Below are 26,755 nucleotides of genomic sequence, written 5' to 3'. Positions count from 1 at the left end.
TTGAACAAGTCTCATCTGGAGCCTTCATCTATACTCCTTGTCCACTATCTGAACCTTCTCTCCAACCCCCATCAACTGTTCTGAGTCCAGGAGTGAGTTAACCTTTAAGTATCTAGGTTAGTGGTGTCCACATGGTTTTGATTGTAAACCTGTATTGGTAGCAATATTCTGAAGCATGTACCATCAATTTATGTGTATTTATTTACAAATTACATGCATGTACTATTGAACTTCTGTGCCCCAGTGGATTGTCTTGCATACACCCCACTTTGGAGGTCACTGATGTAGGCTACTTAACTCTCATTCTGCAAGTCTGCTTGTGGTGTAGAGGTCTCGACTTAACACAGTTTTGTCTTTCCTTACATCAGTTATTAGATTTGTATGTTAACAACAGTGAGGAGGACAGAATTTGTGTAAGTTGTGTATAGGAAACCTGAAAAAAATAGTCAGCAAAAAGCAGCAAACTTAACTATAATTTGTGATGTAGAAGAAGTGTTAGAGGAAATTAATAGGATAGGCTTGCTTTTATTGACACATTTTTAAGTGATCATCTGTGTCAAGGTCATGTACTGCTAAAGTTGCCCTCTTTTCTAAGTAGACTGAATGAGCAGTTGCTTTTGAGTGTGCAGGGACTCAATCTGATTTTGCACCTCCTCTCTTGCTGTCCTGAACAGGACGCTACTCCACGTGGAAAATCTGCATCAGTGTAAAATATCTAAATCTGCAGATATGTGCTCTTGTAGAGCTTGGATATGTGTGGTGAAATGAGGACAGAATTTAGTCTGAACAGGTAGGTTTGTGGCTTAGTTGTGAACTTGATTGTTTTTTTGCAGACCACGTACCTCTGTGTGTTGTGTGCTTGTGCTATGGTGTTTAACATGCATTATCATGTTAGTGCTACCTACCCATCATTTGTGGAGGTATTGAGATGGTAGTAATCTGTCTGTGCTTACTGGCAGTTTGCAAAGTGTAGGAGCATGTAGGCCCTTAGGTTGTGAATGCTGATTGAAGCAACTGTGTATGATAGGTATATTCTTGGCTCTGTAATGGAATGGTGATGAGCTGTGTAAATGAGTTTTTATAGAATTATAATGTAAGTAATGGCTTTAAGGATGAGCTTTTTGGTAAGTTGTCATTAAAAAAAGCCCAACAAGCAAGCAAAAACATCCAAACCCACAATGTTCTTCTTCGTTCTGCTAGTAATGACAATAATGTTGTTAAAACTTGTTAGGAACCATAGAAAGGACCACATACTCCACCCTCCCTGGTATGAGCAGAGATGTCTCTCAGTTAGACCCAACTGCTTAAAGCCTCATCAGGCCTGGCCTTGTTACCTCCAGGAAGGAGGTATCCACAGCTTTCCTTGGCAGCCTATTCCAGGGTCTCTCTGCCCTCATACTGAAAAAACTCAGATCCAGTCTAAACCTGCTTTCCATCAGCTTAAAACCATTCCTTCTTGTCCTACCCCTTATGAAAAGTTGCTTTCCAGCCTTCCTGTAGGATTCCTTCAGGTACTGAAAGGCAGCTGTAAGGTTCCACCCAAGTCTTCTCTAGGCTAGCACAACAACCCCAGTTCCTATCCTCATAGCAGGTGTGTTGTAGCCTTTTGATCATCATTGTGGCCCTCCTCTGGACTTGCTTCAGCAGCTCTGTGTCCTTATGTGGGGACACCAGAACTGGATGCAGTATTTGAGGTGGGGTCTCACAAGAGTAAAGGAGTAGAATCACCTCTCTTGGCCTGCTGACCACACTCCTCTTGATAGGAAGATGCACTTGTGGAGGGGATGATCATGATTAGTTGCTATTCTTAGTGTATATTAAAAATTTAACTGTTTTCTTGTGTTTTATTTCCTGTTGTAAACTGATAGCAGTTTACAGTATGTTGGGTAGATTTTCGTTGTGTTTTATTTGTGAAGTGAGGAAAGCCAGCAAACTACTTCTTCCTAATAAAGCCAACTGCATGTTTAGCCAATGGGCTGAATAGTGAAGATTATGTATTACTATTAAGATTTTCTGTCATTTGTGTTTTCATGCAGTTTATTTTCCTTCTTTATGGAGGTTTTCAAGACTGTAGTGTACTTAACAAATTGGTTTTAATACCCACAAGGAGTACTGTTTGAAGAAAGTTCTGTGTGGTCACTTAGCATGGAGAATATTTGGGTTGGTAAAGTGAAGACCTTTTTTTAAATAATGATGTCAGTATTGCCATAGGCACATGGGATGGGATGTTCAGAAACAGCATGAAGTGTGAAAATAATGATCATGTTGACTTTTGATAGAGTTAATTTTTACTTCTAGCTAGCCAGGAGTTTTTGAAGCCATGCTCTTGAGAGGTAGATTAGCTCTTAGAGGACAAAACCTTTTTGTAAGTTGAAACAGTGCAGCGTGCTAATCACTTAATACAAATTGCATATTAGTTTGTTCTTACTAATGCATGTTCATATTTAAATTTCATGACATCATAAAATGTTAATTTGCATAGCATTGAATTTCAAGAACAATGCTCGTGCTGGTGGTTGTAAGCAACGGTGAGCAGCAGTAAAACTGAATTCCAGGAGAAATTATTTTTCTTAGGATGAGTAATCACCTCATGTATGCTGATTTGATTGACAATTGAGTTAGTTCTCTGTAGCTATGCTTTGTTTTCCAGTTCTCTCAGAGGACCGTTGCTGAGGGATTCTTAATGTGATGTATGCTCTGGTCCTGCTTCACCCTTGCTGTGAGCTAAAGCACAAGAGATGGAGGAAAAAGAATCTAAATGTGGCTGTGCAGTATAGAGACAGGGTACTTTGAGCAAGCCTAAAGTGTACACCAAATCCAAACCATACAGAAAAATTTCAGAAAAGAGGTTACAAATCACATGACAGCTAAGGTTGGAAGTGATGTCTGGAGTTCACCTCCTTCAGTATCCTACTCAAAGCAGGCTCAGCCAGAGCAGACTCATCAGGGATGTGGTCTGGCTGGGTTGTGAGTAACTCCAAGGATGAGGACTCAGTAAGTTTGCTGGAAGTCCTGTGCTGGTATTTTATTATGCTCAGAGTTTGTTTGTTTGCTTGAATTTGTGTCCCTTGCCTCTTGTTCATTCACTGCATACCACTAAGAAGAGTTTGCCTCAGTTTTATTTACACTATCCCACTAGAGACATGGATAAGATATCCTCAAAGCCACCGGTGTCAGCTGGAACAGTCAAACTGTTTAATAGATGCTCGAGTCCCTTCATTGCCTTAATTATAGCGATCGCTTAAGAGGGAGAGCCTGAAGTACTAGTTATGTGGATCTGGTCAGGGAGAGTACGTTTGTATTTGGCATGAGGTGAGAAGGAATGCAAAATGAATCGAAGTCAAAACTGTTAATAAATTTGAGTGGTAAATATGATAGCAAACTTCTCAGTGGAAGTTGGGGAAAAAAATACAGTGGTCAGTTTGATGGGATTAGAAGATACTGTGAAGACAACATTGGATAACTAAGTGGAGACCAGGGTACCAAAACATTTAAGAAATGCTTGCATCAGTTGAAAACTGAACTGGTAGATTATGTGGGCTTTTTACAGAGAAAGGGAACATGAAGCTATCCATAATGACAGGGAAAAGGAGGGAGGTATAATGTCTGATAACGTTGTGAGAATTGCAGTGAATAAGAGAACCAGGATATGCAAACGGAAAGCTTTGACCGAATAACCATGGAGGAAAGAGTGACAGAATGTGTTTGGTACAGGCAGTACCCAACTGAGTAGACAGTGTGTGAGAGTTAGTGATTATGATATTGCAAAACTGAAAATTCTCTGCATCCAGTGAATAGAGGATGCTTATATTCAGTTTGTGTAATGCAGACAAATTCCCCAGACATTGCTAAAAGTCACAACTCTGCAATATCACAAATACACTTTTTGAAGGGAAACTGAAAGTGGATATTTTGTCACTAACAGTAGCTAAGAGGTACCTGCTAGAAAGTAATGGTCTTCTTACTGTTTTGTAATGTGTTGGCTATGGTTTTGGTTCTAGCCTGTAGCAGCACTGTCAGATACTAGTCTAAATTGATTTGCCTTTTTGCTGGACAGTATTAGAATCACTAAATGATAACAGCCTTGGTAAGTTTTGTAGTGTTTGGTTATTCCCTAATTGGATTAGTTGGGAGTAAATCCACATACAAGCATTTTAACTGGAGTCCTGAATTTGCTTTTTTTTTAGTTTTAATGGTTTTACTACATTTAAAAATCATAGAAGTTCTGTTTAATGAATTTGGTTAATAATTTGTCATCCTTCAGCTTAAAATTCTACACCCATCAAAATGGTAAAACATTGCATGAGATGTGGTTTATTGTTACATGTAACTGAATTTGATTTTTAAAGCAGTGGGCTTCTGTAGAAGGTGCAAGTTTAAAAACTTGGCCAGACTAGCTGTCTGACAACTTCATAAATTGTTCGATTAAAAACCAAGGTCCTCTAAATCAGTTTTATTGTTAAAAGCAATATTTTGTCTGATATGTCTTGAGTATCATTCCTCTCCATTTCTCTTCTAGTTGTCATGGATGATGATGATGATGAATCCTGTCTCCTTGATCTTATTGGGTAAGTTTTCCCTAAGCAGTTCTTTCAGAAAAGTTGGTAAAAAAAATAATCTCCAGAGAGATCATCTCCACACAAGAATTGTCTACTGTCTGTCATGTAATAAATAGGACTTTCACCTTTCTCATGCATGCAAAGCATCCAGTGAAATGAGTGAGAGCTTTTACTTGAGAAAAAACAAAATGTCACCACAGTGACTGTTGTGATTTGGTGGTTAATCTGTGGATGCTACAGCAAAAGCTTAATGGCTCAGTTATATTCTGTGAAGTATAGTGTGCAAGATTACTGATTACCTATGAGAATGCGTCTTGTGTGGAAGATGGTAATTGTATGGGACAATTAAGTGCTTTGTCATGGGCATGAATTGTAAGGATCTTCATAGGAGTTCACAAGTGGCCCAGAAAATGAAGTGCTCTCTGTACAGATGAGTATGTGTGTGAAAAATTACAGCGTTCTTCCTGCTATTGGAAGCAATTACTGCCCTAAACATCTAGAAGAATGGAAGACTGCATTTTTTTTAAACATCTGGTCTTTGATTTGGTAAGTGCCTTTTAAAATATCTTCCTTACTAAAAATAATATTTGAGGTTATTAAGTGTTCTTATTTTTTAATTGGCTTTTTTTTTCCATGATTTAAAGCCAGTAAGTGAAATTAGTATTAAACAGCCTGGTTATTTTCTTGATAGAAGTGTGGTAGAGTGCTATATGAGATGAGTTCTGTTTTTCTTAATTCTTGAAATTTATTGTAATGCACTATGAAAGTGACATTTTTGTTTGAAGATACAAATAATCAGTTCTATGTTGTAAGTGCAATTGTACCATAAAGACCCTTTTGATTACTTCCTGTTAAACATGTCTTTTGTAAACACCTGAATGCAGTTTGTTTTTTTAAATAAAAAAAAGAGGAAGAGAGGCATATTTGTGCTGTTAAGAGAAGAGTTGTAAACCCAAAACATCTTTAACTTGTTCCCTCTTTATTTTCTAGGATGATCGAGAGAAAAGGAGAGATACTTTGAATTTTTTTTTTACATGAGAATCTCCTGCTTTTCAGAAACATTTTATTATTACTTGTTAATCAATAAAGGTGTTCTAAAATAAAAAAAACCTCAATGTCATTTTATTCTTCATGCTAAGGGACATGTTGGGAGATGCTATATAATAGTTGTGTTAAAATAATCCCATGTAGGACAACCTTCTAATGTTGTGTGTTTGGTCTCTATATGTGTACAGTTACAGTAGTGTATTTTTAATTTGTTTTGCTCTCTTGGACCCTGTTTTTAATCTGAATTTTATTCAGTTGTAGTGCTAAGTTAAATATGTTGAAATTGTATTTCATAATATTTACACAGTTATTTCTGTGGTTGATTTCACTTGGAGAGGGTGCTGCTTTTTTCTCTAAGGGAACGGTCTGAAGCTGTGCCAAACTTAAGATTTTGGTAACTTGTGTTCAAGGTGGCAGAAAATGTGATTCAGGCTGGTAAATACCTGATTGACTTAAGAGACTAGTGGAACAGGCATTATAGTTCATATTGACAGAAGAGATCGTATCAGTTTTAGTTATCATAGAATTGTTTTGGATGGAAAAGACCTCTAAGATCATTGAGTCCAACCATCAACCATGTGCTGAAGTTCCATGTCCACGTGTTTTTTGAACACCTTTAGGGACAGTGACTCCACCACTTCACTGGGCAACCCATTCCAATGCCTGATCGTTCTTTCCGTAAATAATTTTTTCCTAATATCTGGTGTAAACCTCCCTGGCACAATTTCAGGCCATTTCCCCCTGTCTTATCACCACTAAAGAGAAGAGGCTGACCCCACCTGCTACAACCTTCTTTCAGGTAGTTGTGGAGAGCAATGAGGTGTCCCCTCAGCCTTCCCTTCTCCAGACTAAACCAGTTCCCTCAGGAGTTCAGAAGACTTGTTCTCTAGACCCTTCACCAGTATTTTTCTTAGGTTTTGTACTATGCTCTTACAAATTACTGTGTATTTTAAAAGATTGAGTAGTACCTGCATAGACAGAAGTAGAATGCAAGTAAAATACTGTGATGAACATAGGTATTGCTTAGAATGGCTTTGTACAATGGCAGCAGATATGGTCAGCATCTGAAAATTGTGCTGATAGAGAAACACTGATCTTCAGATGACACAACCTTTCAGCTTTGTGTTGGAGTCAGTAAAAGGAATGTTTATAGCATAAACCTGATTTATATGAGCGTAGTGTCTGTCTTAGTGAAATTAGCCTTACTAGTAGAAAGAGCTTCCTAAAAGCGGTAATGTGGTTTTTTTTTTCTTCTCTTAAGGGACCCACAAGCACTGAATTATTTTCTACATGGACCTAGTAGTAAATCTGTAAGTAGCATTTGTTTACATTAGACATACATAGGCTTTCTTGAGTGTATTATTTCTAACTGTGATTTTTCTCTTTTATCAGAGCAATGAGGATTTAACTAATGCAGAATATTCTGTGGCCAACTCAAATTCAATTTTTGCCAACTCCAATGTAAGTGGTCAGGAGATAAAATTGTATTGACTTTGCATGCTTCTGTATGACTGTACTTGGCTTTTATAAAACTGAGTGAAGTAGATGTGGGTTTTGACCTTTTTTCTTGAAAATCCTGAATGTTATCATAGAACTACCTCATATTTCATTACTTTAGTGTTTCATTGACTTTTAAGTGGGGGATTAGTTGAAAGATACTGCTGTGTTGGACTATGTTTTGTAAAAGAGTAGACCAGCTTGCTGAGCAGTGAAAGTACTCTCAGCTGTAACTCTCATCAGTTAACTGGACTGCAGTTTTAGTGGTTGTAGATGTAGTAGTAGCTCAAATGTAGATCTTAAAAACTAGTCATTCATACATTTCTTGCATTATTTGCATGGATTTATTTCTTCTCATATAGAATCTGAACTAGACATTTTGCTAAATTAATGAATGGCATGTTGATCATTTTGATTGTTCTTTGGACTGAATAGCTAGCTTGGGATATTTCCTTGCTAGAAGTAATTTTAAATTCATTAGGTGTTGCAAGTAGAGTTCAGTATTCTTTTTTTTTGCCTAGAGTGTATTGCAACCCTGAACCAAGTTTCATTCAGTGATGTTGTGGAATTCTCATCCTTGGAGATGAAGCCTAGGCTGATATGCTCTAGTGCTGGCAGTAGTCCTGCTTTGAGTAGAAGACTGAGATAGATGACTTCCAGAGATTCCTTTTGACCCATGTTTCTTTGATTTCAGTAGTGTAGGTGTTTTAAAAATAATTCCTCATCCCACAATTCAGTTACTTGAATATATAGAGTAGGATTCTCTTGGTAATTCTTCTTTCTATTGTACTGTTAACTTGACTTTTGTACATTTGTAGCATGTTCCTAACAGAAACACAGGTATCCTCGTATGTAGGGACCTTAAATAAATGGCACAAATGAATCTGAAAAACTGTTTATGTGGAGAGAACTAGTGACTAATGTGTAGCCACAGTAGTCTGATGAGAAGTGTTTGCCCTGTTGTTCTTCTTTGGTATCATTATTAAATATTGTAGAAGCAGCGTATGTTGAGTGACAGATCTTACTCCAGATAAGCTGGTGGAGATGATGGGAGAGTGGAATACCAATGATAGGGTGTGCCAGATTTTCAACTGTTCAGGACCAACACTTCAAACTTGGTACTAGGCAAGCTGTTGCCAGACAGCAGCTTCCTGTATGCAACACTGCAGAGGCATGTTTTGAGGACTCCTAATTAAAATGAGGCATGGGAGAAAAATAGTGACATATGACATATATTGTCATATGTCATTGTCATAAGTTGGACTTCCTGGTTTTTCCTTGTAGAGATTCTACTGATAACCATGAGTAGATGGGCAGGAGAAAGATATAATTCTAGTGTATTTCCTGAGAGTAAGTTTTGGAGTAATTTTGTGGGGGAGTTGGAGATTCTGGGCAAGGTGTGATTGTTGCATAGAGCGTAGCAATTAGAAGAAGCAAAAGCACTTTGTGAAAGCCAGAGAGCTTTCTAGTGTATGAGATTGGCAGGGGAGGTGACCTAGAAGGCAGATGACCAGAAGAGCTTGAAGGACAAGAAGACAATGTCTAGTTTTGCCCCCTTGCTCTGAGTTTGATTCCAGATTGGTTTCCTTGGGCAATTGTCAGTCTCTGCTGTAACCCCAATGAGTGAGTTCCTTTAACTATTACCTTGTTACCTAGGTTGTACTCAGCGACTGCTCCCGCCTTCCTATTGCAGCAGAGCAGAACAGTTTAAGAAAGCAGAATATGTATGGACCTAGTGTGAATAAGTCTCCTGTTGGTAATCAGATGAAATTGTAGTCATAGTTTCTTATTGAAATTAGAATGGTCTCTTGTGTGACTGTTAGAAATATGGTCAGCAGTAATTGAGATGGTGATTTGAAAGGTCCCTGGTTCCAGTTTCTGCACATAAAATTGTTTTTGATGTTCAGCAGTCCTGGGAGCAGGGAATGAAACTTGAGATTTTTCATTTCAGTGAGAGAGTTTCAAACTATTAATCTTTATTTCATACAATACTGTTTACTATTATTACTACTAGTAGTAACTGTATTGTTAGTACTAACTGGAATATCATCAACAGGAGCTTCTAGGTTACACAGTTGTGAAAAATTCCAAATTGGTTATTGGAGAGTAGTCAATGTATGTACTAGGAAACTGTCTACAAGAACTTGGGCTACAAGTCTTAATAATGCCCTAGCTAAAGATTCATTTCTGCTCTGCCTGCTGGTAGCTAGGTATAGTTGAGAGCCTGATATGTAAATTTAATTGTTTGGGAGGTGCAGACATCAAGACATTGAAGTAACAGCTTAATTTCTTCTGTTAACGTGAATGTTAAAGTTCATAGTAATTTAAAAAGTACATTTTGAAAATTACTGTATTTGAAAAGTGGCCTTTTACTGTTGTAAAACACAACTGAAGCATCATAAAATACAGACAGTCAAAACAGTAAAATTTTGAATAAATGCACTTGCAGGAGCTGAAGTTTGGGTGGGGATGTTAACTTTGTGTCATATAGCCTGCAGCATCTTTACACAGTTTGAGGTGAAAGCAAATAACTGTGACCTTCAGGGAGTGAAGGCTCTTACAATTTCACACCCATACTTTGCATTTATCCTGACAAAAGAGAAGCTGTATGTTGGTTTTGGATGGTTGAGATATGATTTTCAATTTACAAGGTGTACCCTAACTTAAAACTATTGCAAGTTTTAAGCATTTAAATTTGTCATTCCACCTGCAGAAACCTGATACTTCTGTTGTCTAGAGTTTCTGAATGTAGCTTTGTTTTAGGAAAACCTTGCTGATAGCCAGAGTAAAGTAGGTTCTGATTTCCCTTAACATTATGGATGTAGATTGGAAGGATTTTTTTTGTAGAAGGTGCCACTTGATGTTTGCTACAATTTCAATGTTTATAGTTCTCTGTAATCTTTTTACTATCATAAACCATGAAGTCTGTAGCACTGTTTATTGCTTTGCTTCTAAAGAATTAGTGTAATTCCTTAACCTTCTGAAATGATCAGGACTACAGAAAAAAATGTTAGGGTTTTGGAGTTGGATCTCATTTAATAGAGGAAGTTAGCGAAGGAGCACCTTTGTCCTACTCTTTTCCCTGGCACTACTGTTGCCCCAAACTGAGTTACAGTGGAGTTTTTTTCACTCCTTTTCATATCCTTTTGCCTAGTCAGTGCTGGGCTAGAGGAAGGGAAAATGGTACTTCAAGAGCATGTCACATTCTCCTGAAACAGTGCAACTACAGAGCTTGAGTGCTGTGAAGTTGGGAAACTTGAGAATTAGAGTAATGTCTGCAGCAGGCTGCTAGGAGGGCATGTCCCACTGTATGGGACAGAGATCACCCTGTATACATTGTATGCAAAGAGTCTAATTTTATAAAGAAAGTTTACTTACATGAAAAATCTTAGTGGGGAAGCAAGTTAGAGTTTGGAATTTCTGAAAATGTTTTATTTCTTGTTTTACATTTCAGAACACTGATCCTAAGTCATCTGTAAAAGGTGTAAGTGGTCAGCTTGGAGAGGGGCCTAGTGATGGACTGCAGCTGTCGAGTAGCCTTCAGTTTCTTGAAGATGAACTTGTATCGTCTCCTTTACCTGATCTTACTGAGGATCAGCCTTTTGATATTCTTCAGAAGTCCTTGCAGGAGGCCAATATTACTGAACAGACTTTGGCAGAAGAGGCATATTTGGATGCCAGCGTAGGTTCTAGCCAACAGTTTGCACAAGCTCAGCTTCATCCTTCTTCATCAGCATCCTTTACTCAGGCTTCTAATGTTTCTAATTACTCAGGTCAGACGTTGCAACCTATAGGAGTTACTCAAGTGGTACAGCAACCTGTTGGAGCATCTTTTGCAAGCAATACAGTTGGTGTGCAACATGGCTTTATGCAACATGTTGGAATTAGTGTTCCCAGCCAGCATTTGCCTAATAGCAGCCAGATCAGTGGTTCAGGACAGATACAGCTAATTGGTTCATTTAATAATCAGCCTTCCATGATGACCATTAACAATCTTGATGGTTCTCAGATAATACTGAAAGGCAATGGTCAACAAACACCTGCCAACATGAGTAGTGGCCTCTTGGTTCACAGACAGACTCCAAATGGTAACTCGCTGTTTGGTAACTCAAATTCAAGTCCAGTAGCACAACCTGTAACCGTTCCATTTAACAGCACAAATTTTCAGACATCATTGCCTGTCCATAATATCATCATTCAAAGAGGTTTGGCACCAAATTCTAACAAAGTTCCCATTAATATCCAACCAAAGCCGGTCCAGATGGGTCAGCAGACTGCTTACAATGTGAACAACTTGGGAATACAGCAACACCATGTACAGCAAGGGATTCCATTTGCTTCTGCAAACTCACCTCAGAGTTCAGTAGTTGGTCCTCATATGTCTGTTAATATTGTTAATCAACAAAGTACAAGAAAATCAGTTACACCTCAGACTGTTAGCAATGCTGGAGGTAGTATTGTTATCCATTCTCCTATGGGACAGTCTCATGCACCTCAAAACCAGTTTCTCATACCTACAAGTTTGTCTGTTAATTCCAATTCAGTTCATCATGTCCAGGCCATAAATGGACAACTTCTTCAGACTCAGCCTTCCCAGCTGGTTCCTAGCCAAGTGTCTACTGAGCACGTGATGCTCAGCAGGAACTCTACAAACATGCTACGAGCCAACCAGTCATATTCAGGACAGATTCTGAATAATCAGAATACAGCTGTTCAACTTGTTTCTGGCCAAACTTTCACAGCTCCTGGAAACCAAGTTATAGTAAATCATGGAACATCACAAATTGTTGGTGGACAGGTGCCACTGCAGCAGGCATCACCAACAGTGTTGCATTTGTCACCCAGTCAAGCTAATGTTTCTCAAGGCAGATCGAGTTTTACTACGATGTCACCTGGGCAGTCTACAGTCTCAAATATGTCGGCTTCTAATCGATTTGCTGTTGCGAGTTGTTCTGGTTCAGTGCATCCTAGCTTGGGATCATCAGTTCAGTCTGTTGCAACAGGAGGAAACTTTACTGGAGATCAGCTCACTCAAAGCAGAACTCATGTTCCTGTCAGTGCATCGCATCGTCTTCCAGCTTCCTCTTCCAAGTCCGTCAGTACCTTTAGTCACACCTCAGTAGGAGTAACACAACAACAGTTTGCCTTTGGTCAGGTATGAAAGCTGCTTGAGAATATAGCCAAATAAATGCTTCTAAGCTGTGCTAAAAATCTGTTATTAAAGTTGCTGTTAATACAGAGAACACTAATTTTGCTAGTTTGTGTTGTTACAAATACCCTTTAGCTGCCTAAAGTTACTGTAAACCAGAGACATAGTGTCACTTGGTATAGTCTGAAGTCTTCTCACTGCTTGAATGAGTGTATCACTGCCATTAATTCAGAATATTTTGTTGCTAAATTATAGTAATATTTTCAGAATTACTCAGCTCTGATTGTTCTGCTCCCATTTGAAGGAATGGACATTTTAAGATTGTGCAACTAGGAGCTCTCCTGAAAATCTTAACCATACAATTAGGTATAAAAGGTTGGGTACCTTCTTTGTACTTGAGGCCTTTTGTCCTCACTAAAAGCTATGCGTGCTTGTTTGAAGTTTGATCTGTTTAAATAACTGATTAAAAAGTTTTTGTTTTTTTTTCTCTTATATTCCACATTGGCATTTTGCCTACTGTTCTGTGTGTCTGAAGCAGTTAGAAGCTTTCAGGTTTGAAGCAAAGACAAGGCAAGAGGTATTCCTTAAAGTCTCTAAAAGGAGATACCTTTTAAAGCAGTTTGTAAAATAACATGTAAAAATATTTTCTCTAAGAAGGGATCTGCTTAGTAATAGATTAAAAAAAAATTGCATATACTTTTTAGGTGAGAAGTGGTTGTGTTTTGTCCAGTTGGTGCAGCTGGTGTATATGTTCAATTCAAGATTGTCTGTTTCTATAAAGGAGCTTTAAATGCCGTGAATATTGAACTCAGTGATTTGGCACACACTGACAATCTATTATTTCAATTCTGATCTTTTTTTTTACACACACCCCATCCCCCTTGACTTGGTCATCATAAAATACTGGTAACTGTCTCAGAATGCATTTGCAGTAATTATCTTAGTAATTTATCTTCTATCAGCGATCTAGTGGATTAAAAAAAAACCTGCTCATGGCAGGGGGCTTGGAACTAGATGATCCTTGAGGTCCTTTCCAGCCCTGACAGTTCTGTGATTCTATGAAAAGAGCAATGAAATAACATATCTTAGAAGATAACATGTCTTCAGAAAATAGGGGCAAACAAGGAGCCACATTTTTAGTCTTTTCCAAAGCTGCTAGCACAGATTGTAACATTTTGTTTGCAAATGAATAATTTGAGGCCTGCTTGACTTGGTCTTTACATGTCTATGTCTTCCTGTTTGTAGAATAATGTGCTGAGACAGTGAGTTTCAGCAGTTAAAAAAGCACAATATTTTCTTATGGCTGTAAAAATTATTTTGTTCTTGTGCTAAAATTTCAGAGCTAAAAGTGGGAGCAGCCCAGGACAAATTCTGTTTAGCAGAATCTTTTTAGTTTGTTTGCACTTGAATGCTAAATGATGTACTGTATCATAAATCATATATATTATTTAATCACTAAACACTGGACTGTTTGTTCCACTGTGCATTTTTTCATTGTAGAGACAGCTTACTTAGTCATCTTGCAGTTTTGAGACTGAAAAGCTGAGCTTTCTGAAAGCCACTCTTAGTGGTAAATCCATCAGTCTTCTAAAATGTAACCTGTGTATACCTGTAGTGTTAGTGTATTTCTATTCCCCCTTGATTCACTTCGTAAAATTCTTGAACTTAGGAGGAATTGAGATGTGTGAGATTTCGCCACTTGGAAGTTTGGGGTTGAAAAAGGGATTCATAGAGCTGCATTTCATTTTTTTGTCCTTTTTCTTGTTTGTTAAAGCTTTCAGTAAATATTTGACAGTGTGTTTGTTTGTTTGTTTTTAATGTACATGGCACAGAAGAAAACTATGAGCCAGACATCACCAGTTCCTGCATCAAAGACGCAAGATAATTTGAGACAACCTCAGCTAACCAGTCTTCTAAGCAACACGCTATCAGGTCAACTAAGGTCTTCTTAAAATAATTCTCTTCATTTTCTCCAGCAACAGAAATTGATCCTTTGATGTGTCAGGCTTTCATTGATTGCTCATGCTTATAGGCTCTAAAGGTTCTCAAAATTTTAGAAGAGTGTAAACAAATTTGGTTTTCAAATAGATGTTTTTATTTCTTCCCAGCCATGGTGCTTTATTTTGCAGTGTGGAAATGTGAATCTCCACAATAAGGATTATTTCATTCCTCTGTAAAATTGAAAGGTCTACTCAGGTTTTTTTTTGTTGCCTTTTTTTTTTTTTGTCATGTATCTGCTAAAATTTATATGAAATTTCTAGACACTCTCTTGTGATGGCTACTTCAGATATGGAGGAAAGAAAAACAGTGATTACAAGATTATGTGCAAACTGTCATCACTTGGATTTGGTTTTGAACATGTTACTTTCAGTTACAGTGATTACTGTGTTGGTTACTGTGTTGTTCATGGCAAAATCCTGGGCTTTTCAACCCAAATATATTAAAAGGAAATGGCAAAAATCCATTAACTTTCATATTTTCTTTATATGTGAGTAGCCCTTTTGAATAAGATCTTATAGCGTACCTGCTCCCCCAGCTCGCATGCTGTTACATTTGAACTGTCCAGGCAGTTCTCTGCAATAAGCACAGTATAGAGCGAGGGTTTGTTTAGTTGTAATGAAAAATAAATAAGAAATTCTTATTTGTGTTCATTATAATGTGTCATGACTGATAAGATGCTGTTTGAATTTCTCAACAAGACCATTTCAGGAAACCTTCCCAAGTAGAAAACACAGAGAGGGGAAAATGATTCTTGTTGTCTCAATACTTTCAGGAGTTGTAGAAGCATTTGGTTTACATGCTTGTGGGAGAATTAATATTGAAAAACCTGATAAAATGTACTGTGTGATTTTCAGTAAGCAGTCTTGATACTGTGCTTACAGTACTTGAATATCCTCTTACTTTGCAGTAACATGGTAGGATATTATTTATATCTGATGATTTTTGTAGTTTCTGTCACAAAATGTAAGTCCTATTGAATTTCTGAGAGTCCATTTCTCCATAGGGTAGTTGCAGTCATGGTTTTAAACATATGAGACATGTATCTTTATCCTAAAAGTTTTAAGATTTAAGTAAAGTGATCGGGATAGGTAGAAGAAATTACTCTGTTCTTGCTCAGGATGACAAGAGTCTTTTTAACACATTTTTTATAGGACAGGACTCTGGAGGAAAAATTGTACAGCAATCTCTAGGAACAGCACAGCCACAAGAAAAAGGATCGTCATCAGTTCCACAGAATATACAGGTAGAGAGGACTTTCATTTTTCTTTCCCTTGAAATATCCCTAAATTCACTAAAATTTAAATATGATAATCTAGGAGTCCTTGCAGGTTTTTCTAGGCTACATAGAATCACTCAAGCTTGTAAAATTCTGCTGTGATACAATAAATGTTGAATATTTTGTGAACTGGTACTCAGAATGCTGCTTTGAGATTTAGTTCAGTAAGTGGGTTCTGACTGTTCCCTGAATGTAATTTTGTAGAACATAGTAATTTTTCACTGACTTGGACACATTAGACCTGCTGCTATGATGACTTAGAAACTGTGAGAAGTTGGATTGCAGTACTGTTCCACAGTAGGAATGTGAGCCTTTGCCACCTCAGAGAGCCTCACATCTCAGAACAGTGTTCCCTTGAAGAACTTTGGCTTTATACCTGCTTAAGGAAATAAGATAAAGTAGATATATCTGATAGATACATCTGTAGCATCAGCACTGAAACAGAATTCCTAGAGCAACTTTCACCCTCTACCAGCCATTATGACTGTTGAGAATTCAAGTATGCAGCCTTAGCCTGCTTTCCTGTCAGACATTCCAATCCATCAAAATCTGTCAAGGTGGCATTAACTGAGATGTGTAGAGGCAGTTCTTGACAACAGATTTCTTTGAAAAAGTTTTCAGTTTTGCCTTTCTTCCCACTTGCAAAATTCAGCACCAAGTGTATTGTGTATGTGCATTGTGGTGGAACTGGCCTGCCAAAAAAAAAAGTTTCAGACCCCCAGTTTGTGTAAGAGAAGTGACTTCCCTATTTCTTTGATGCAGTACCCTGTGAAAATAGAAGGCAGTTGAAAACGTATATGTTGAAGTGGTGGTTACGCTTAGTGATATGTTTAATTTTGAGAAATAAGCCCTGAAATCGAAGCTCTGCAAAGGAGGGAGATATATTGTAATTTTTCTTTTATTTTGAACTTAGGTGGATGGTCATTTAGTTGGACAGAAAAGGCCTGCTGCTAAGCAGTTAACTAAAGGAGCTTTGTAAGTCCTTCTTCATCTGTAATTTGTAGCAAAATCTTCCTCTAACCTTAATTTCCTTTTAGTTTTTGTGCATATGTCTAACTTCCATTAGAGTATGTGTTAATCATATATTATTAATTTTCCTCGTAGTATACTACAGCAATTACAAAAGGATCAGATGCATGCTGTGACACCAGATAAAAGCCGGTTTAGATCATTAAATGATGCAGTTCAGAGACTCCTTTCATACCATGTGTGCCAGGGCTCACTGCCTACAGAGGAAGACTTAAGAAAAGGTAACTTTCTTTTTTAAAAAAGTCAATAAATTTGTAATCAATGTTCAGAGAGAATTATTTATATAAGTGAGAGTGAAACTTATTTACAAGTGACTGAAAAACAGTATAACAGTATTTGAAAGTATGCTCTTGTCTTTCCAGTGGACAGTGAATTTGAATCTGTAGCTGCACAGCTTCTGAAGAGGACACAGGCTATGTTGAACAAATATAGATGTTTGCTTATAGAAGATGCTATGGTAAGGTTTATAAACTCAGATACATTTTATGTTTCTAGGATGTGATTCAGTTTGTTAAAATAGAAATACAGCTACAGGAAGGTGAGAGCAAGCACTGAAATTCATTTTGTTGGTACTAGTTGTCACCTTATGAAAGTGAGAAATACATACATGAAGTTTGGAGCTGCAGGTTTATAGCCAATGTCCTACTTACTGTGCTAGCAGTCTTGGTGGCCAACCTGTATTAAGGGTTGTACACACATCTTAAAATTGGTGAAATGAGTTGAATTTTTATTTGACATGCCACCTAAGTAAGGGTGCTGTTCTAGGAAAGTTCTGTAGTCATTGAAGACATGGAAGACTTTCTGCTTGTACTTAGCTCTTGTGCTGAACAGGCTGTGATAGCAGGGCAGATGATTTCTGTGAGTGGTATGGTCTGAAAAATCTCCATTCAGAGATCTCCAGCCATACAACAGTTGGAGCCAAATCAGATTGCAAGTTAGGAAATCTTTGCTTCTCCTTAGAACCTAGATGGAGTCCCATATTTTCATCAGAAGTGCTTTTATAATCCCAGGCATGAGATAAAAAGAAGACTGTTGAATTTACTTTAAGAATGTATTTTGCAAGATCAGGAAATGTCATTGTGGCTTCAGACATGCTAGTCTTCAAGCCTGGAAAAGCCTGGAGTTTGTGTGTAATAGACATTTAAATCACTCTGCTTTAAAGACAAGAGTACTTAATAAGGTGTTAGAATTAATAGTTTTGGAATCTAGCAGTCCCATTAGAAAGCATGCTAACCATCAAATACTTGCATGCAGTACTGGATGGAAGGTGGGGATGGAGATTCTTTTAACATCTGTTATGTTGTATGGTAAAATCCTATCCAGTCTTTTTGAAGAGGTTATTTCACATAGTGTTAACGTTTGGAACTAGTTACCTGTGTTGTGACTTTTAGCCAGTGAACTTTGTTCTGTAGTGGGTGGATCTACCTAGCTTTGGAGGCATTATCAGCAAAATGCAACTCAGCACTGGCTAGTGAGAAAGCTAGAAGGGAAGAGACAAGATGATGGGATGGTCCCCTTGTGATTTGCTGATTTTCTCTCTAAAAGAGAAAGATGTAAGATATCGTGTATTTTGGTAAACATACTCAGTTCCAAAAGGGCAAGGTTCTTGCACTTGGGGATGGTAATTCCTTGTTTTAACATCTTTAACAAATAATGTACCATAAAATATGAGTAGTAATTTGTGGCTCAGTTTCACTAGTGGTCAGAGTCATAGTCAAGACAATTTAAGATGCTGTGGAGTTGTAAACATTCTCTGCAAATATCTGTTCTATGCAGAAATATTTTGTTACTAACTTAACAGTCACTCAAGAGACTCTTTTGGATGTATTCTTTTATCTTTCCCTGCAGCGGATAAATCCCTCTGCAGAAATGGTTATGATTGATAGGATGTTTAACCAGGATGAAAGGGCGTCTCTAACCAGGGATAAGCGTCTTGCACTTGTGGATCCTGGTAAGTAGTGATTGACTTCAGAATCTTGAAAAAAAAAGGCAGCACAAGTGTCACAGAATCTCATAGAATCATAGAGTGTTAGGGGTTGTAAGTGACCTCTAGAGAGCATCCCTAGTCCAAACCCCCTGCCAAAGCAGGATCACCTAGGATAGGCTGTACAGGAATGCATCCTTGCAGGTTTTGAGAGTCTCCAGAGGAGGAGACTCCACAACCTCTGAGCAGCCTGCTCCAGTGCTCTGTCCCCCTCATCATAAAGAAGTTTCTGCTCATGTTGAGGTGGAACTTCCTGTATTTCAACCTGAACCTGTTGTTACTTGTCTGGTTACTGGGCACCACCAAAAAGAGACTGTCACCTTCATCTTGACACCCATCCCTTGGATATTTACAGACATTAATAAGATTCCCTCTCAGCCTTCTCAGGACTAAACAGTCCCAGATGTCTCAGTTCTCCTTCATAGGAGGCATCTTCAGGTCACTTTAATCAGCCTTGTATCTCTCCGTTGGATTCTCTTCAGTTGATCCCAGTCTCTCTTGAACTGGGTACACTATTCCAGGTGTGGTCTCACCAAGACAGAGCAGGATGAGAACCTCCCTGGATGCACCTCAGGATACCATTGTCCCTCTTGGCCACAAGGGTAACTTGCTGTCCACTAGGGTTCCCAAGGTCTTTCCCCATGGAGCTGCTTATGCCTAGTCTGTATTGGCACCTGGTGTTCCTTCCCAGGTGCAGAACTCTACACTCTGCAGCCTGTCCAAGTCTTGCTGGATGGCTGCACAGCCTTCTGGTGTACCAGCCAACCGTCCCAGTGCTGTATGACCAGTAAACTTGCTGAGAGTACACTCAATCCCATCATTCAGGTCTACTGAGTATCCATATGTATTGAGTTTATAAATAGTTTTGATCATAGTGAGACACTGATTGCTAGGGATTCCAGTAATGGAATAATAGTGCTGAATAAGCAATTGCAAGTTAAATTTTAATAATGCTCAAATTCAGCAATCGAGAGAAACTGTTTGTAAGATTGAAGTCATTTATTTTGGGGAAAAAAAAATCTGACCTGTTTGGTTCTGCATTTCTTTTTGACAATAGTCATCACTCTGGTATGGTCTTAGTTCTTGTAGAGAAGAAGCTGTGAGTTTGCTGGCAGCCAGAGAAAACAGTGTTGTATGAAGCATGAGTACTCTTGTTCATCTTAATGAAGCATTGTGTTTGGAATGCTAGATGGCAGCGTTTTTAATCAGACTGTTGTTGAATATAGCAACTAGAAACATGTCTAAGATAACAGGTACTGCTCGTTTAAATGTTCTGCATAGTCTTCATGTTTTACAAGTTACTAGTCTTCCAGGTTACCATATTTAGAATGCTGGAAAGTGTCCTTAGTCTAGTTTTATGGTACTTGTATGCACCCATATGCTGATTAATTTGGTGATAATCTCCTACAGTGAACTGAGCTGACACTTAATCATCGGCAGGCTGTGGATGTTAGGTGAATTTTAATACTCAGAAATTACATGTTAGTATTGCTGTGATGTGTAGGTAATTTAAGTAAAATGTTGCTACTTATTTTTCAGATGGTTATCAGGCTGATTTTTGTTGTTCTGCCAAACAATTTGATAAAACAGCTGAAGAAGCACAGCCCAGCAAAAATGACCATCAGTCTAGCAAAACATTACCTTCTCGAAGTCAGACTACCAAAACTCAAGCCAGAGACCGACCAAAATCCAGCTCAGCAGAGTCCACAAATCACAGTAAACTTCCTCTAGTGCCTAACAACATTCTGACACCGCAAGAAGGAATAACTTCTACTAAAAAATCAGAGAGCCTCAATAAAGCTTTAAAGTTTGAAAAAGCTAATTCTTCTGAGAGCCTGTACGTGGCCCTTTGCGAAGAAAAGATGATTGGGAAAGATCTTGCCAAGTCCACTGAGAATTCTTCAAATTCTGAAGACTTGTCCAAAAACATGTCAAGAGGCAGTCACGGAACACACAATAAAATATCAAGGAACATAGTTCAGTCTTTCTCAAAGGTAACATGTAATAATTCCTTCCAAGACAAAACTCTGAGGAGCTCTCCAAAGAATGAGGTTTTACTTCCTGATAGTAGAAAAGGCTCTGATGAACCCCAGCAAGACTTACTGCTCAGTAAGAGTTTAGAAACGACATTTAAAAACGTCTTGGAACTTAAAAAAGCTGGGAGACAGCCACAAAACGAGGCCACAAGTAGTGGTGCGGTTGAATTAGAATTTCCTAATTTTTCACCTATTGCTTCACAGGAAAACTGCCTGGAAAAATTTATTCCAGACCACAGTGAAGGTGTAGAAACTGACTCTATTTTAGAAGCAGCTGTAAATAGTATCTTAGAGTGTTAATAGTTGCAGTACCATGGACAAGTTATGTTTCTCTTAGCAGAAGCAAATGTGAATGACACCACAGCTACAGCCTGACATGCATTTAAGGTTAACCTTTCTAAACTAGATTCTGTTCTGTGTTTGAGAGCAATACTCATTGTGGTTACAGTGAGATATCCAGTAAAGTTAATCCTTGTTAGAATGCAGTCTGTTAGGGCCTTACTATTTCAAGTATTATTATGACAGTGCTTTTGATAATTGTGCAGTACTGCAATGTAACAAGGTTGCAGGTTGTTAGGCCCTATGTAATATGGTGATATACTGACAATCACAGTCGTTTGAAGGGATGTATTTATTAAGAAGATGTTTTTAAAACAAGTGATGGAAGCAACAATTGTCCCTTACCCTTCTCTTCCGCAAATCATCACGTGTTTAGTTTTTCTGGAAAACCCACTGTACCTCTACTCAGAAGTGGTTATATGCTTTGTTAGGAATCTGTGTTTTTAAATTCTTAAGTTGGAAGGATATCATCAGTGTGTTTACAAGGCTTCATAATTTAAAGTGCTTTTCTATTGCTTTCTTGGGCAGAAACTAGTACTTGATGATATATTTGTAATGGGTAGATATTAGTCTGTGGGAAGAAACTATATGACCTTAGTCACAGTGGCATGATAGGAAGTAATAAATGCTTGACTAAGGAAGGTGGAATGGAAGCCAATAAATGGCAAAATGTACAGGATGAGGCCAAGATAGCGCCATGAATTTATATATATAATACATATATATGTTAACTCTTGAGGAAAAGATTTTGCATTTTATAATTGGATGTAGTCAACTTTAAGTCTTTCTGAAGCGGTATAAATTTTTTTTATTAGTTGGGTTTTGGTTTAGGTTGGTTGGGGGTTTGTTTTGTTTGCTTGTTTTAATTTCTGTTTTCTTAGACCAAGTGTCAAAAGCACTTTTATTTGAGAACTGTTATGATATTTGTAGCTTATATTTTAAGAGGACATTAGCCTTACTCGGATTAAATTTCAAGGCCAGTGTTTATTTTATTTTATTTTGCTTTTTGTTGTCAGAGAATGTTAAATCACCCAGCATAGCAGTCGTAATTATCAAGGTATGTACAGACCAAAGTCGATCATCAATCCCATTGTTTAAGCATATCAACAAGTGTGTAATTATTAATTCATGTTGTAGAGCCAAGCGAAACTATTGCATGGTTCGTATTTGGCTTTCTGTCATATTGTTAAGATAGAATCTTATTATTTTATTTATTTATTTTAATCTATAACCTCTTCCTTTTTTTTTTTTTAATTTTTTGCAGCTCATGCTGCTTTTTTCCTAGTTTACTTTGCTCACGAGTGCTTTTATGCACGTCGGTGTGCTGACATTTGTCACATGCGTTTAGTACGTGTCTCCTCAGGAGGATGTAGCTTTTTGTGGTCTCGTATTCTCCCCTAGACCTGCTCCACAGTTTCTTAGAAAAATTACCAGTCATTCTCCAGACTTGCTGATGATAGTTTTCATAATCTACAGGCTCAGTGTGGCTAGCTGTGGTTGTCAGTCAGATTGCCAAAGAAGTGCAAAAGAAAGCAGAATTCAATCCAAGTAGAAGTGCAACTCAGTATTGAGCTACAGTCCACTGTCTGACCACTAAAGGAAACCAAATCTAGAAAGCAATGTGAGAAAGAGGAACTTAATTAAAATTCATTTCCCCTTCAATGTGAATGGAAATACTGGTTTTGTGTGTTACTACTTGCCATTTAAAAAAATTGTGCCAATTTTACATGTTTGTAAAACCCCAGCATTCCCAAGTGTTGTATAAAATATTCAAGGTAATAATAGGTATTGCCAGTTTAAAATTTTTATTTAGGTGTCCATAGAATAGACTCTCAGGCAATTAGTTGTTTTCATATTGGCAAAACTGACAATATAGTCTTCACTTTTTGCCTTTTTAGATTGAATGCTGTGCTCACAGCTATGTATCCTGATGCCTATTTTGTTTTATCATTTTGGAAATTCAGCTGTTCTAAACTATCTGAGGAGGAAAACAGTAAGTCACGCAGCTGTACATTAACTAGTGAAAGTTTTCTTTTGTAGGGGGGAAAAAACCTAAAATTGTGTACTTGTTGTTTCACTTGCCTTTGTACCAACTCAAAATGGGTAAGGAGTTTCCAGCCCCTCTGCAGCAAATACATAATTCAAGTATCAGGCTGAGTATTTTCTCCTGTCTCTCATTTGAGGATGGGAGACAACAGCATGTAGAAAATGGCAAATCACAACAAGTAATCGTGGTTGATTTGGTTGGACACATTTCTCTGAACTACTTAGGAGAGGAACTCACTGAACAATCTAAGCAAGATTAATGTGAGATTGTTGGTATTTTATTGTCCACTACTTTGAATTAAATTCTAAAGGAATTCCGGTATGTGATGAAGCAGTAAATGAAAGAATTGTGGGGTTTTTTTCTGCTTAAAGGAAAAAAAAAGGCAAAACAAACTATGACTTCATTAATCACGTGGGCTTAAGTCCAGCAAAGTAATGTGAATGTGCATGACTTTAAACATGTTTTCATTATTTTGCTGGATCAGTATGGTGATTTCAATGTTATTTAGTACTGCCTAATAGTCAACCAGATTTTAAACTGGCAATTAAGAAAACTATGTTAATTTTGAAGGTTTTAGTATAATTTATCTGTTAGATTAGGGAGGCCTTACAGACTGACTTCACTTAAAGAGGATGTGTCACTTATTGTCAGTGTGGTATGGACTTTATTTGCTTAAATACCTTCATTTGTAAAGTATGTCTCACTTGAAATTGCTTTGTATACATTTTGTAAAAATATTTATAAAATGTTTTGTAAAAAAAAAGTATAACAAATTGCAGTTTATTTTGTTATGTTGGATAAATACTGTTAAAAGACACAAGTCAGTAAATATATTGTTAATCCATGGATAGGAAATGTTTAGTTGAAGATTACAAATTGAAACAACCATTGCAATACAGCCAAAGATTTGGGAAAAAAATGTCTATCTGTGATTGTCTTGATTTAACCAAGCTGAGTATTTACATTTCCAGAAGAGGATTGTTCTCAGTTTTAAGTAATATGGTTGCAAAATATTCTTACTCCTATGACTTTATAATGCAACACTGTTACAAAATATTTAATAGGCTGACTTACAATTACCCTATGAACCTTTCTGAACATACTCTGTTAGGGTTTGATTCATGTGTAGTTGTAACTACATATAATAATGTTCATTTCCCCAACAGCAAGATTGCCACTGGTCCTGTTCTGTTGTCATGGGAAGTCTTGCCATAGCGAGGTTGCAAGATGGACTGACTTTCTATAGTGTGATCTCGCAAGGAAGAGGCATCATCTTTCCAAGACCTTGGGGAGTAAGGAGGTTTTGTTAGTCCACCTCATCTATGCTGCAGATTTCAGAGTTGTGCCACTTTTACTTGGTTCTAGATAGTGGTGTTAGCAGTATTTCCCATTGCTGGTGTTACAATGCTTCCTACTTTAAAGGAATGATGAAACTTCGCTGACTTTGTCAGAAGGTGTGCTGAACTTCTGAGCTAGTAAAGCTCTTTAAGCTTGGACCTTCATCCCTTTGTCTTTTAAGTCTATGAGAAGCACTGCCTCTCAGCTTGGAGTAGGGCCTGCAGTGCTTGAGGGTAGAAATCTTTGGTTGGTTATCTGTCATTTTGTGACTGAGACAGAGATGCCTTCTGACACTCCCCACATGGATTCAGACAGTAACAAAGAGAATAAAATTCAATATTACTTATTATTGTGATCTCTGCTTTAGGATGGTTGAGCATCTTGATCATATCCCTGTAAAATTGCCAGGCAGACTTTCTGGGATGTACAGGTAACTGTGCAGCTGTCTTCATTTTGGACTACTTTTTTTGTTACAAGAATGTGGTGTGTGCTTTTCTTTTTTTTTTTAATCACCTTTCAATAGCATTTTCATGGTGGTTTTTTTTTTACATTTATTCCAACATTCTAGGCAGAATTTCTGGTGATTTGGGCCTGCTGGTTACTGCATAGTGTATTTAAAAAACTCAGAACACCTTTTCCTTTTGAGGGTCTGTAGCAGGGAAAAGAAAAGCCAGGATAAGCTTGGTAAGTAGGTAATGTTAAGCCTAAGGGAAGTCTGTCTCTTCAAGTAGTGTTTTCTTTAGAAGATTTTAAAATTTTCCATTAGATTGATTTATTACACATCTTACTGGAGTTTATCCAGTGATGTGCTTGTCAGCTTCAAGAACTTCCAAGAATTGTCTTCGTGACATGGGGGTCAGCTATCACTTTAGTTAAAGTCATTACAGAAAATAAGGAAAGTCCCAGGGATGTGAGCAGCAGCAGCTCTATTGCACAGATACTATGCACTATACACAGATTTCAGATTGTGGGAATACTGAAATATTTGCTTATAATGTGTGGATCAGTATTTGTCTTTCTGTGCTACTGATGTTGTAACTGTTCATTGTACTGGAAAGTGAAAAAAGTGCGTCCATAATAAGGCATCACAATAGGTAAATAAACACCAAACAAGCTTGCTACACTAGGGAAGAAAAGATAAAAAGGACACAAAGTGTCCAGCTGAACCAGCTCTTTTGGTGCAAAAGCCTCTAAAGTTGCCTTGTTATGTGCTGAGCATGAAGCCCTTGATGTATTTTACTTTCTAGACTTGATGTCATAAAGTTTTGTAGGGTCAAGGAGCAGTTAAATAATCTGCACATCAGTAAGTCCATGGGTCCTGATGGCTTGCACCCGTGGGTGCTGAGGAAGCTGACGCAGATCATTGCCAGACCACTCTCCATCTTCAGTAGGTCATGGTGGACTGGAGAGCTGCCTGGGGACTGGAGGAGAGCAAACATCACTCTAATCTTCAAAAAGGGTAAGGAGGACCTAGGTAGTTATAGACCTGTCAGCCTCACTTTCATCCCTGGGAAGGTAAAGTTCAGTTGCTGAAATTCAGGAATTAAGAATTACCACATTTAATTGGAGAAGCACAAGGTTGAAATCATTAAAGTAGTGCATGTAGTTCGTGAACTGTGTGCCTCAGCAATTGGATTCTCCTTGACTTCAAGCTTAGGGAATTTCTTTGGAGATACCCAAACCTGACAGCTTTTTGCAGTTATCAGGTGGCACATAAATGACACTGGAAAAGGACATATTTTTCTAAAAAAAAAAGCCTTGCATGTAGCTCTTGAAGCTGTAATCATAAATTAATACTGTGATTTTTGTGAGTGAATTTGGTGTGTTGATGAATCAGGCAGCTAACAGCCTTCAAGAGAGCATCTACTTGTTTGCATACAGAAAAATTCAAAGAGAACTGGGCCCAACATTAATTGAAAGTCTGGGCAGTGACTGGTTGGGACAGCCCTGAGGAGAGGGACTTGGGGGTGCTGATGGAAGAGAAGCTCAACATGAGCCAGCAGTGTGCACTTGCAGCCCAGAGGGCAAACCAGATCCTGGGCTGCATCAGAAGTGTGGCCAGTAGGTTGAGGGAGGTGATTTTTCCCCCTCTACTCCACTCTGCTGAGACCCCATCTGGAGCACTGCATCAAGCTCTGGAACCCCTGTTACAAGAGGGATGTGGAAGTGCTGGAGCATGTCCAGAGAAGGGCCACAAGGATGCTCAGAGGGCTGCAGCACCTCTGCTATGAGGACAGGCTGAAAGAGTTGGGGCTCTTCAGTCTGGAGAAGAGGAGGCTTTGAGGTGACCTTCTTGTGGCCTACCAGTATCTGAAGGGGGCCTACAAAGGAGCTGGAGAGGGACTTGTTAGGCTATCAGGTAGTGACAGGAGTGGGGGGAATGGAGCAAAGCTGGAGGTGGGGAGAGTCAGACTGGATGCAAGGAGGAAGTTGTTCAGCATGAGAATGGTGAG

At 38.1% G+C, this 26,755-nt stretch overlaps 1 protein-coding gene across 15 annotated transcripts in view; it reads left to right on the top strand.

Moving 5' to 3' along the window:
• BICRAL (BICRA like chromatin remodeling complex associated protein) overlaps positions 1-24,648 on the top strand; it is a 43,590-nt gene extending 18,942 nt beyond the window's left edge. For 6 of the 15 annotated variants that reach the window (XM_064164403.1, XM_064164399.1, XM_064164402.1 and 3 more), the window contains 11 exons: positions 4,520-4,568; positions 6,868-6,916; positions 6,999-7,067; positions 10,558-12,258; positions 14,085-14,184; positions 15,405-15,496; positions 16,443-16,504; positions 16,634-16,779; positions 16,921-17,015; positions 18,407-18,509; positions 20,082-24,648. In XM_064164403.1, the coding sequence (XP_064020473.1) occupies positions 4,525-4,568; positions 6,868-6,916; positions 6,999-7,067; positions 10,558-12,258; positions 14,085-14,184; positions 15,405-15,496; positions 16,443-16,504; positions 16,634-16,779; positions 16,921-17,015; positions 18,407-18,509; positions 20,082-20,878 (3,258 nt within the window). In that variant the 5' untranslated portion in view covers positions 4,520-4,524 and the 3' untranslated portion in view covers positions 20,879-24,648. Of the gene's footprint in view, positions 1-674; positions 791-4,519; positions 4,569-4,936; positions 5,106-5,549; positions 5,669-6,867; positions 6,917-6,998; positions 7,068-10,557; positions 12,259-14,084; positions 14,185-15,404; positions 15,497-16,442; positions 16,505-16,633; positions 16,780-16,920; positions 17,016-18,406; positions 18,510-20,081 lie in introns of those variants that run through there. The other 9 variants (XR_010307044.1, XR_010307042.1, XR_010307043.1 and 6 more) reach the window with 4 other exon arrangements.
• The last annotated feature ends 2,107 nt before the right edge of the window (positions 24,649-26,755 follow it).

This window comes from Pogoniulus pusillus, chromosome 25 (assembly GCF_015220805.1).
Source record: "Pogoniulus pusillus isolate bPogPus1 chromosome 25, bPogPus1.pri, whole genome shotgun sequence".
NCBI lineage: Eukaryota > Metazoa > Chordata > Aves > Piciformes > Lybiidae > Pogoniulus > Pogoniulus pusillus.
Note: the sequence above shows the minus strand (reverse complement) of the source record. Positions and strands in the feature narration are given on the sequence as shown.